This window comes from Morone saxatilis, unplaced genomic scaffold, assembly GCF_004916995.1.
Source record: "Morone saxatilis isolate NCDOM2014 unplaced genomic scaffold, NCSU_SB_2.0 Contig21, whole genome shotgun sequence".
Classification (NCBI taxonomy): Eukaryota; Metazoa; Chordata; class Actinopteri; family Moronidae; genus Morone; species Morone saxatilis.
The window spans coordinates 17,869,884-17,883,467 of record NW_023339774.1 but is presented as its reverse complement, the minus strand read 5'-3'; the positions used below and the strand labels follow the sequence as shown (position 1 = coordinate 17,883,467).

Genomic DNA, 13,584 nt, shown 5'->3' with positions numbered 1-13,584 from the left:
GCATTAATAAGATGCTCGTGCTTAACATAACTGGAGCTGTGCTGCAGGCCAACGGCCATTTACCACGGACGACGCAGAGAGGAGAGGCTCACACATATTTCGCCCTCTTAAGCAGGGCTGTTAGTTTACCTTGAGGAGCAGTAACATAAAAACGCAATGGCATAATAACCAGAGCACCGCCCTCCACCAGCCACTTATCATAAGGATAAATCCTCCTTATCGTCACTTCCAACAGTCGGAGCGGCTGAGAGGAGCAGCAACAAAATTAGAACATAATCTTCCCGAGGGCCGAGGCGTCGACAAGACTAGATCAATAACGCAGAGGATTCATGCCAGGAGTGGATATTTTCAGATGAAAGAAAGGTGAACTTCTTCAGGCAATTCCAACACAGCACAGGGCTTTGTATTGTTACTATGGAGCTTCTAGTAGTGCTGTTTGGGTGTATGGACTTTACAGCGTGTCCCACTGGGGAGGAGACGGACTGGTGACCTTACAGTACGAGAAATCAGCAGATATGTTATGAGTGGATTTTTGATTTTGATTTCAGCAAGATTTATTGCTTTAAAATCACATTTATTCAGTTGACATAAAACTGACCATTGATTGATTTATTCATACTTCAACCCAAAGCCAGTGTACACTTCTGACCTAACCTTGTGATAAGTCTCATATATCTTAATAAAACAACTGCAGGCCTACTTGCTCATAAAACTTAATAAATGATCTGCAACTACCTGCTTACGTCTTGTGATCAACGTAGGCGTGTGTGCGAAAAGTTAGCATCTGTGCAGCGACGCAGGGTGTGGCCGGTGTACTCGCCACTGCATCCTGACACCAATACAGCATCAGTAATGACATCTCTCCGGAGAGCTTTGGCCTCAAGACGCAATGAAGCACGAAAGAGAGATGGAGGAAGACAAAGACGGAAAGTAGGCAGAGAACAAGAGAGCAGGAGCGAGTGTGCAACGGAGCAGAATATTCGGGGTGTAATTATTTGGTGATGGGTGATAAAATGACACAGGAAAAAACAGAAGTGTAGAGGTGTTGCATACTAATGCCCGTTACAACCTGCAATCTGCATCTCTTAACAAAAGCCATCTGCAGTTAGAAGCTGTTTTGCACCTGTACACAGCTGATTAAACGCGATGCACATCAGCAGAACTTGAGACCTACAAAGAGTTACCGCTGAATCTCCATACAGAAACGTTCACCTCCCGTTCACCTCTACTGGGTGCAAGAGAGGACCCTTTGTGATTCTCTAATGCAAGAGCAATGCAAAGTCTCTGTCTCTCTGTATGAACTATAGAAATCCACTGTGGTGCTAACAGAATTAGATATTGACTCATGGATTGTGACTTGAGTCTGAATAGTTGAAAGACTACACAACAATACCAAGGAGAGGGGTAAATAACCCAAGGCTCTATTAAACTTTAGAAGGAAAACAATAAAACTAGGCTTACAGGATTTGCCACAGTTTACGGATTCCCAAGTAAATTGCTTGATTACTAAATATAACTCACTCATGTTAGCAAAGACCGCACCCAAGTTGGCAGTACATGAAAAAAGAACTTCATCATTGGATTGTAAATGAACAAACCATGCAACATTGGCCAAGATGTCTGTATATAAAGGATCTATGCTGCAGCAGAGGATATCCTAATTAGGCCTTGGGAATATTTTAGGATAAGTGGTTTGTCTGTATCGCCGTGTGTTGTTTTTGGCATGACATGACTGCTCTATCCATCAAGGCTAAAGGAAAAACATGTACTCAAGCCTGTGTTTACTGCCTAAATATGTCAGACCACATGATGATGAAAGTCTTTTCAGAAATGAAACTGCAGTAGCAAATAGCACAGGCACTCGACATTTTGACAGCAGCTTTCATCAATTTCTTCTTCTTTAACATCAGTCCAAAAGCTTGTTTGACTATTCTTCTGAATGCAACAGCAGCATTTCTCTGCATTTACAGCCCCACGAAGATACATTTAAAAGGAATTTTTTTCATGTTGAATTTTTTTCTCTTGTATACATTGTGACTGAGGACAATTTTTCAGGGTCTCTCTCATGATGAGCAACCTTGAAAATACCATCTCTGGTGCTGTTTAAGCAGCGGCATCCACAGCTAGCAGAAAAGCAGCTGGAAAATAAGACCGGGAGGTGAGAAAGAAGTTAAAGTTTTAGTGCTTTGCTCGGAAGGTGGGGATTAATTGAAAGTAATTAAGGATGTGACCATCTCTCCGGGGACCAGTAGAAGCCTTCTACCCCATCAATCAGCAGCTATCTGTCCCGAGCCTAAACCGGCAGACTGGCGGTACAGTGTGGATAGACATCACTTCTTAAGCACTGATCGTTCATCATTCCGCTGAGCCGTGATAAAGTCAAAGAAAGTTTCAAAGCTCTGCTGATGAGATACTGTCAAGAAGCTAAATTGAGGCACAAGTCGTCGCTGGCAACTGACAAGGCAGAGAAGACGAAGAAGTTGGTGCTGCAGTGAAGAAAGCAGCCTGAAGCAATGTTCAAATAAAAGCAGACAGTTATTTCAGACATTACAAGGACAACAAGATGCCTATTTCCTGACAAAAACTGATTCATTACAAAAGCTTTGGAACTGAGTTCAGTACATGATTATAATCACACAAATGATTTTTTTAACTACTGATTAGGTAGTTAGGACGTTTTCTCAATTAATCGTTTGATCTCTAAAATTGGGGCACCTTCCCAGAATAAATTTGGCACCTTTATATGTCTGGTTTTGTCCAACCAACAAACCAAAATCCAAAGCAATTCAATTTACAATCAATAAAAACAGAAAAAAAATAATCAAATATTTACATCCTTTGATATTCTTTACATCCCCATCATCACCCAACAAGATGGCTTTCCCTCTCATATGTAATGCCAATGTTTGTTTCACTGCACTGGGAAGACAGACGCTGTGCTGTCAGAGTAAGGTAAAATAGAGCTATTTTGGATGGATGGGAGATTATCTGAGTCCAACGGCCTGCTGTCATGGGAGACTTAGCTCCTACTGTGGTAGACTAATCTCCCCGTGCTTGCAATGCTACAGACAGCGGTGGATATATTGTGCTTCTGTCCTGCATCGGTATGCTGTGAAGCACTGCAGGGGATACATGTAAGGGATTAGCTTGAGTTAAAAATGTAATACAAGCTGGTGCAGAAAAGGGAAATCACCTGTCTGTCTGGTCTTTGTCTGCTCTGTATTACAGCTGTGGGGGGTCAATAGTTCACGAGACGAACAGACAGCGGAGGAATAGTTAACCTCTGTGCGCTTCATAATGTCTTGTAAGTACCTCGTGGCAAGATAATGGTCTGATATTCTGGTTTTGTTATCCATTATTTCTCCACGGAGAGTACAAGCGTGGGGAAAATGGAAACAAATCATAAAATTGGTACTAACCTTGGCCTTGCCAGTGCTCTGTAGAATGTGGACCAGTGCACACGCCATCTCCTCCTTGTTCTTGACGCTAATCCCGGGCTCAAGCACCGAGCATAGCAGCATGTAGTTATTGGTGGTGTACTCTGCAAACTCCTTGTACATCTCCATAGGAAGGATGTTCATACTCTGATAGCGTGCTTTGATCCTAATCATAGGCCCAGATGTCTTGCCCTTGGGGGGGTTGGGTGTACTGACTGGATACCACTTCTCAACAAACTGTCGTCCGGTAACAGCTGCGACGGGGATATTGACAAGTCCAATGTAATTGTTTTTATCTTTCTTTTTCTTCTTGTCCGTGTCTTTGTAGAGGTGGGCCGTGATGCTCTTGACAGGAGGCAGGTTATTGAACTCAAAGTGCTCTCCCCAGAAGACATTGTCAGTCTTGAGTTTACAGGTGGTGCGGGCGTAGAGTGAGTCATCCAGACAAAGCTCGCAGAAGTATTTCTTTTTGGCCGGCAAGTCCTTTGCCTCGATGATCCACAGCTTCAGCAGGTTTTCCACCCGACGACTGTTGTCCTGGGGGCAAGATAAAATGACAGGAAGTCATTTAGCAAGGTCTTTTACAACAGATTGTTGCCAACAACATCACAGCTGGAAACTTTAGGAAACAAGAGTTGGTTTCAGTAGGAGGACATGTAACGGAAGAAAGTATTCAACCTAAAACTAATCTGGTAAAGCAATAAACTAAATAAATCAAATGACAACAGAAATAAATTGATTCAAGTGAAAATGTGCCTCAAACCCTGGTTTTGAGGTTTCTCCATTGAAAATGACATTTTAGGCAGTACTTCAATCATTTCCTAGTGGCCATTTAAAATCCTTCCTCTCCTGCGTTTGCAGTCTTTAAAAAAAGAGTGAAGGAATTTCACTCCCTCACTCCTACATTATTTCACAGAGTTCTAACCCATTTTTATGTCATCAATCGATTTTGCCAAGAGCGGGGAATATTTTTGGCCCATTATTCAGATTGCCTTGAAAGCTACCTCTGAAGACGAAGAAAAGGAGCTAATAATTACAGTATTAGAAAGAAATACCAGGGCCTCTGATAATCACAAGGATGTTTGAAATACTTGAAACTATGTTTATGAGAATATCTGGATGCTTTGCATATGTTTGACAAAAGAACTGATTTATTTTAAATGTTTCTGAGGCTGTCGTCTTTAAATTCCAATATCAGGTGTTTCTGAACGTATCTTATCTGAACTTTAATCTTATCTTTAATGTGTCTGTGGTTCATTCAAGCTGGGGCAGCTAAAATAAGGTACATAGGATCTGTCAAACAGACTACACTGACTCCTGTACTGTATGTAAAGTCTTTGCTGTATTATATCTTCTGCTAAGTACTGTTTCTGCAGATTGAGAGCTAGATTTCAATCACATGTAATCCGTGATCAGTAAATTCATGTAAATTTCCCCATGTTGACGCAACAAAATTAACCCCCCCCCCCCCCCCCCNNCCCCCCCCCCCCACTGTAAAGGAAGGTGCTCTATGACATAAATTAGAAATTAAACTTTGTGTTATGTGTATCTTTTAATGCAAACAGAAATGTATTTGCTATTAGACACCACCATGATTTATTTCTAAATTGCTTATTATCATAATTACCCATAATTATCCTCTTGCACAGGAGCTGAATTGTTCAAGCTTAGCATTTAGACCACCTTGTTTCATTTACATTGATGTTACCTCTGGCAGACAGGTCTTGCAAATTACTGAATGCATTTATACTTCCTTTTGTTATTCCATATTTATTAACTATATGGGCATCTACTTCCTCTTATCAAACACCATAAAGGGAATACAAATACTGACTTGTAAACCACCAACTCACTTCTCCTCTGTTGCCCAATATGTACAGCCATTGTATATCATTATGGATTAAAATTTTAAAAAGTCATTTTCAGAGAAAAAAATGTTTTCAGTGAACAAAATGAATGACTTGTAAGATTTTTTATTTACTTAATTGTATCTTGATTGATTTGCTTGTCCTCTATATGCTGGATAAATGATCTTAGTATAAACAAGTACATTTAGTTGACTAATGTGTTACCTTAGTCACGGGTCTAGTCAGGTCTAGTATGTGAGTAGGGGTATTACTGGTAGTATTACATTAGTAGTGGTAAGGTGTACCAGAATCAGTTTAATCTATTTGATACATATACAGAGACTTCCTTATCTAATTCCAAAGAATATCCATATCTGTTTCCAGTTTCTGTTTGCCAAAACACATTGCACTGCATCTAATCTCTCAAAATCATAGAATAATTAAAAACCAGAGACAGAAATAACACATTCTTGCCAAAATAGCTGAGGAGAAGGAGGACTCCAACGCTATTAGGGAAGTTTTTTTTCCGAAGTTCTAATTAGTGAGTAATTTACTAAATAATGACAGATGAAGGAGCGAAGACGCTGTGAGATTAAGACTATTTTCTTGGCTTGATATATTTGCCACTCTTCCTCTGCCGCAGCTGTGTTTATCAAGAGTACAGATGGTATCAGTGTTCAAGAGAAAAAACACTTCTTGGGAGTCTGGGTGTTCCTCCCTGCAACCTTTGTGTCCTCTGCTTTTGAGGTTTACAGTGCAGGAAGAGAACTGCTGGATGTCAACATATAAGATTGCATTGTTGTACGAGCTACATGCAGCAGTGACACGATGTCAACACCATATAGCTCACTGTCTTTACACTAATCAACGTTGCAAAGTGTGGTTTGGAATTGGGACACTTGTACATGAACTTACTAGGGTTGATTACTACACACACTCTCGTCCCACCTACTGCGTATTTACATATTTACCTTGTTGGGTTGTACTGCTCTCCTCAGATTCTCCATCCATTTGTCTCTCTCGGCTGATGAACGACAGGAAAAACATTTGCTTCCTGTGGAGGTGGTGACCTACCGCCGCGCGAGAAAAGGAAAACGAATGCTTTAATGATCAAACCTCACGCATAACAATGACAGAGACGAAGTTGAACGGAAATCTTTACTAAACTTAGTTCATAAATACCACTGTGTCTCTGACGAAGAAGCTAAGAAGCTTAGCGACAATACACACACATACACAGTAGTGGATATGACTATGGCAGTGTTGAGGAACGATGAATGGTGTGAATGGACAGAGGAGACAGATGACTGCTTGGCAGGCCGGGTGACAACTGGGTGATTAAAAAATGCACAGTGGGACACAGGGAATAGAGAGAGCAGGAAAAAGAAACAGAATGATGTAATGAGCAGGATAATAAAGATTAGTGGAGATTTCTGGTCTCTACAGAAGACACTGTAGGATAGAAAGTATTCATTCATTTCTTGCGCCCTGGGGCTACCTAAGGGTCTCTAGCTAACACTACAACTGCAACATGCGTTTGTGCACACATATCATGCATATGTGAATTTAACGGTAATTTGAGGCTGTTTGGAAATGAATGCAGTCCACTGATGATCATAAGGATGTAACCTTTAATATAGACAAGCCGTCTGCATTTGATCATTTGGTTATAATAGGCCATCAGCAGCTAATCAAGACGAGTTATAAGATGTGAAGTGAAAGGAGCTGTTGGTTCCTGAAAGTACTGTTCCCAGCTGGTAATTCACATTTCAGCTTTCTTTTAAAAATTGTAATGCGTATCTTTCAGTATTTTCAGACATTTTTTAGACCAAATGATTAATCGAGATAATAATCAGCAGAAAAATCCATAATGAAAAAAAGTGTTCGTTGCAGCCCCAGTTGCTATGGAGAAAAAGCTAAACAGAGGCGTTGTTGTAACTGGAAACAGTTCTTTAGCTTCTGCTTAGTATTTCCAGCACATACAAAATTATCACCTTCTTGAGTTGTTGTGGTGTATGTGTTGGCAAACATTGCCATTTACACATCCAGCAACATTAACATTGATTTGGAGTTGCATTTCTGGCCACCTGACTAATGTTAAGTCCAACATTCACTCTTTCTTTAGCTATGCTTTGGCCCCCTCCAGTTTCTGGGTGTCATATCTAACTCATTAGCTGCTAAATGCTCCACTCTGAGTGCTCAATCACTCTGTAGAGTTTAAGGAAACTGCAGAGTTTGGTGATAATTCTCTGTGAACTGGATGGTTCTTATCAAAATGCACCTTGGGTGCAGCTTTTAACATTTTGACTTTTGCTCAAAGAACCAGACATTTTCTTTTACAGTTGTTTCTTTTTTTGTACTGATGAGTTACCAAAGATTTTCTATGCAGAACATTAACAAAACTTTTACTTAAGGGGTCTTTGATGCCTGAAAACAATAGCAACACCAGATGTATGGCTGTCCCTGAATGCTCTAATGAAGCAGAGCCAGTAGTGGAACTGTTCTATAGGACTATGGAGACACATAATGCGTATTTGTGTGTTCATGTACCGTGTGCTTGTGTACCCACTCACCTCAAAGCAGTAGTCCTGCCCGAGGATGCTGCTGTGAACAGGCTTGATGACAACCTCGTCCTCCATACTTAGGTCCAGGGCTTCCACAGCGCTACTGGGGCTGAGCAATGACTCATGGGAGCGAGACTCCTTCAGCCTTGGCATCAGATGAGATCTAAGAGTGGAAAAAGGAAGATAACTGAGTCACCCTGCAGAGTCTGAGTAGAGGAAGTGAGAAAGAGGGAGCATATGTAGTGCGCGCATTAGTGAGCGTTCATGGTGAGTGTGAAGCAAGAGAGTGTGAGGATGACGAAGAGAGGATGCTCCACTCAAAGTCAGTGAGTCCTCAGCATGACAAGCTTGCACACTATATCAGCACATGTTCATGCACCCACTTCTGAGCTCACTTGCTAATGTATGCCCTGCAACTTCGTATTTGTAACTTGAGACATCAATAAATGAATGAAAAAGCATGAAATATTTGAGTCGAGCTGCTCTGCAAACAGATGCAATGGTGGAACCACTATAAATAGGAAGCAATTCATATCACTGATTATCATTACTGGTCAGGCTTAGATCATTTCTATGATGTGATAATGCTTCACAGTGATAAACCATTTACTATCTGTTTTGTGGAGCTCCATTTAACAAACACAGGATTTTAGAGTGCACTTTAGAAAGTTCAATATTCTGACAAAGACAGCCCTGTAGCCCTATTCATTGATATTATTTTAGCCAGAGAAGATTAGGAGATAAAGAAAAGAGCTTTCCAGTGTTTGTTGTGTTTGATGTGACCACAAAACAACAAATGTGTTCTCCTTGATCAACATTATTGAGCTTGATATTTAGACCACCATTTAACTAATCTAACATTCAATAATAACCAGCTTTGCTGAAGTGTAGTCTAGTAAAAATAATTGTTTTAAGTCAGTTGTCTTACATCAGAACACGGTGCTCGTGTGTTTCTATGAACTATCAGCCTGACCATGTTCCAGTCAGCCTCACAGTGATAAGGGGATGAAAGCTAAATATGCTAGCGAGGGATGTAAGCAGCGGCAGGCAAGCTACACAAACATAACCCCCCCGACACCCAGGCACTGTGGTAGGATGAGGAAGACAGGGTCAATTGCTAGTGTAATGGGCGAGAGCATTCTGTTAATAGTTCCCTTTATGGACGGCTTACACACTAATCCCATGTATGTGAGTAGGCCTGTGTGTGTGTGTGTGTGTGTGTGTGTGTGTGTGTACTGTACATCTCTTCTATCAACTAAAACAAGAGCATTCCAGGAAAAATACAACAACCGTAATGACAGATTAGCAACCGCATGCAGCCCTTTGTACATTCAGCCAGCTTTGTTGTCAAATCCGCTGTCCAATGTGAAGTGGATAATGATCTGGGCTCTCTCTCATTTTTATTTCACACTCACACACACACAGAGTCAAATGTAATCCTCTGAAATAAAATACAAAAATACATGTGCAAACAACTCAAAGATTGCTTCGCATATGAGATTTTTTCTCCAGTTTTAGGAGCTTCTAGCCTTTTCCAAAGCACAGCTGCAGGAGAAGTGTGTTTGCACCTAGCTCTGCTTTGTGATTGGCTGTCTGGGTACTGGGCAGAACAGAGAGCGAGTCAAATGAGCGGAGAGGAGGGGAAACAGGGGGTTTTCTAGTGGGATGTGCTGTTAAAGACAGGAAGGGATGGGAAATTAATGTCTGAACCACAGTCCACAGTCCCAAAAACCTGCATGGTGATGTTTTTATGCCTCACAGACAGGCTGTAGCATTGCCAGGTTTTTTTCCTTGTAGTCAAACAAACTCCATTTTAACGAACTGGTAGCATATACATTTATTAACACAATATTTAGCCAAAACTAATAGGAAGCATACCAGTATTTTTCCTGTGAAAATGGACTGGAACGAGCAGCCGGAAGCAAGATCCCCTGGAGTAATATTCTACATGTGAACAGAAAGTACTGCAGAGGAATGCATCTTCAAAAAGGAATATATATTATTCTTCTATGATTTGCTTTTTCTCTCAGCATTATATTAGAACATTAGTGTCAGTGGAAATGGTGGGAGACTGTGTATTGAATTGATAAATAATAATGCTGCCTGTCATCTGTATGGCACTGTATTAAATTGTACTGTAACGTGTAATTTACAGCCTATTGTGGACCACTTTGTAATAATGACAATGAAAGACTGTCTGGCGTGTGAAATCTGCTCGTAACTTCTATATCACCCAGTGAGACATGCTGTTCTTGTCAGCCTCTGCAAATAACGACTGGTATTAAAAGCAGGGCCTGATTTTCTGTCTCATTTCTCTACCCTTTGGTTCCCTCCCCCCCAACGTTGCCTATTCTCAGCAAACGTCCTTCTTTGTCCTTGAAAATCCTCCATTGCTCTGCCTCCATTTCTCTCCTATCCTGTCTTTCTCTCATTCAGTGTTTACCTGGGGTGGCGAGGGTATTGTATATGTTTGGAGGATTCCAGACTCTCTGGTACACATCTTTCCATCCTACTCTCTTGTTCTGTTAATGTTTCTCACTGTGTTTATCTCCCTTCTTCTCTCTTGGCCACCAATCAATTTAGCCCTCTTCAGCTTCTAGATTTCAGTCAGGCCACCTAAATATTTAAGACGCTATGCAGGAGAAACACAGGCCTCTGATAGTACAGAAACTTCTACTGGATTGTACACACAGACAGAAGTACAGTATATAAAGCCCTCGAGTGAAATACATAATTGAAAAGGTCAAGCCATAAAGAACAGCCTTTGTAAAGGCCGTGTCAGAGATACAGGAAATGTTGCAGAGCACACTTCATACTGTATATATAACACCTTGTTCGGATGCATAACTGGATGAAAGACTTGTATGAGAGCATATACAACTTAAGAGACGCACAGATTTGTATTTCTATATGAAAATACATGTTTCCATTTGGAAAAATAAAATAATAAAAACAAGTAACTCCACCAGTAACTCCAGTGTTGTTGTATTGTATGCTGGTATTGACATTCCAAAATCACTCACCGGAACATATTAGGAAAAATTGTGTAGAAATCATGGGGGAACAGCAGGCTGACCTGCACCACCTGTACCTGACCAGGCTGACAAGCAGAGCAGGTCTGGATGAATACATCCCATCCACTTTCACTTTTCACTTCTGGTAGGAAGTATAGAAGATCAAAACCAACCGAGCAAAATCTCATTTAATCCCATGGGAATAACTCAATAAAAGATACGGTAGGCATGGGGAATCAGGGGAAATACGTGGACCAGGGGATGTGAAATACACACATACATAGGTGGTGCACTATACTTACTATTTATTTTTAATGACAAATGTTGGCATACAGTATACATTCACTTTAAATGCCTGCCTGGACAGTGATGATACTTATGATGGCTGCTACAGATAATGTTAAACTATTGTTGCTTTTATTTATCTGATATGTGTATGTATGATTTGTGCTGTAACACAGATTGCCTCTCAGGGGACCTTAAAGTAATCTTTAAGTATGCATCAGTTTGTATTGTTTTAGTCAATAACTTTGTGTATGCTGTGATGTTTTTATCAGGTGCTAGAGTGATAGATGGGGGGGTGACATGAAAAGTCTGCTGTCTAGACTCAAACAACGGACATTGTGGTTTGGCACACTCACATTAGTCTTGTTTTGGCCTTCCGTTTGACTGTACACAGTAGCAGCATGACATGAACGCTTTATCTACAGTAGAAAAATCAGAAACAGATGCCCCAACATCAAGGTGTATTGCACCTTTTCTTTTCCACATTAGCCAAGAACTTATTTGACTTATATACATTCACTACTTAGAAATGTATGCCACTGCATCAGGCCAAATCCTATAAGCACAGTCTCAGATTTAGACCCACTGTGCCCTGCTAATGTTCAATAGAAACTCAGTTAGGAGTAAGTACCGGGGAAAGTAATGGATTCTGAGTGTGTCTGGGCTGCACACAGTGCGCTTTGTCTCTGCATCCTGTAAAAAGAGTTCATCTGATAGCGTGTCTGGGATCTGATATAGTCTGAAACCTCGGCCCATATAGGCGTCAGAGCACTTAGACTTCTAACACACTGACTTGCTGGCTAGCTGGCTGCACCACAAGGGACTAGGTTTGTACTGATAGCTCAAGATAGCTGAATTAATGCACTTGCAACTCCAAATAACAATGCTCTGAAAGTCTACATCCTACTGGGTTGCTACAAGATTATGCATTATTTCACAATAATTACACCCACTACAGCACGTTATAGCGCATGTGAAGTGGTGTTAATCTTCATAAGGGATATAATACCCTCTTTGTGTTGCGCACTCACGTTACTATAATAACCAACATTAAAATGGCCCTAATGAATAAGGCTAAAGTTTCTGACATAACATAAAACAACAAAACAAACACATTTTCTCAAGAGAGGCCTCCAGTTAATGCTAGTGTCAAGCAGCCTGATGTTAAGTCTTCTTGCTAACAGTGTTTACTGTGGTACCGCCCTGCACAGTGTTTATGCAGCATTTTGCTTTACTGTTAGACCAGCATTTAGAACAACCAATATGCTTTTCACTTGCAGACTGGCACAGCAATTACTTGTTAATAATGGCCTCTACCAAACAAACACGAGACCTGTGTGCTAGTGGGCATGCATATCAACAAGTCCAGCCAGGCAAAGACATACGGGGTGACATGTGATTGCACTCACAATTTTTGACGACATTTAGCTGTTTCTATGGACATTAGATGGACTTATTGTTGGTCGGCTAAATGTTATGTAATATAAAAGACCTGACTAAGTGCGAAGAGAAACATCAGAAATGAAGCTTCCATGCATGGCAAGAGGGCTCACTGATGGTTTGAGCATGAAAATGATGTCAATAATTAGCCCTAGTTTGAACCTCTCATGTATTACAATTACATCCTAAAACTATAAATGTGTTATATACAGACACAAATTATTTGATTCATTGCGAATTTTTTTGTTACTTTTTTGTTCATTTTGGGCTACCTGGATAGGATACATTTTTATTGTGTAGCATACATGGTTAGATGGTTAGAAAAGTCTCTGAGGATTCTGGAAATACCTTCAGAAGAGTGATAAGTGTTTATAACGTCATACTACAGAGTTTTCAACATATTTATATCCATGTAGAGACTCAAAATGCATGAAACAGCTCATGCAGCTTGGCTTGTACATGGGGCTCAAACCAAGACCACTCTGCAAGCACCTGGGCCCTAACTCACACATCAAAGCGGAAAAACATCACAGTTAACAGCGAAACATGTACCGCGTGCACACAGTGGCACAGTAATTGTTCAAGCTTGATTATGAAACGCACACACTGCAGGGAGGGGCAACCGGACAAATAAGCCATTATTCCTGCATCAAGCCTCACACAATAAAGTGTCCATTATTCCCACTGCTTTGGCGCTGACTCAGTGGAAAGGACCACAGGCCGTGATGAAACAATTACGTGTCTGTCACATTGCAGAGTACTCTGTCATGGGCCTGATCGCTCATTTGATCCAAGCAGATGTGGTTAGTCTTTCTCAATGCTTGGCAGGAATAATGAGGCAGTATCAGCTCAGAGAGGAAGTTAAACTCTTACCACCAGTCAGCGTCAGGATTTTTGATTCAGGTCTCTGTTTTGCATGTTATTCAGCGATACAATGGCTTTTGTGCTGTGGGTAAACCCCTGAAAATGTATGTTTTTGTGCATCAACCTGCCATCT

At 40.8% G+C, this 13,584-nt stretch overlaps 1 protein-coding gene across 9 annotated transcripts in view; it reads right to left on the bottom strand.

The window, feature by feature from the left end:
• Window positions 1–13,584, bottom strand: part of LOC118332462 (disabled homolog 2-interacting protein-like) — a 114,623-nt gene that overhangs the window by 25,277 nt on the left and 75,762 nt on the right. For all 9 annotated transcript variants that reach the window (XM_035667756.1, XM_035667757.1, XM_035667760.1 and 6 more), the window contains 3 exons: window positions 7,858–8,011; window positions 6,256–6,354; window positions 3,420–3,974 (listed from right to left, as the gene is read on the bottom strand). In XM_035667756.1, the coding sequence (XP_035523649.1) occupies window positions 3,420–3,974; window positions 6,256–6,354; window positions 7,858–8,011 (808 nt within the window). The remainder of the gene's footprint in view (window positions 1–3,419; window positions 3,975–6,255; window positions 6,355–7,857; window positions 8,012–13,584) is intronic.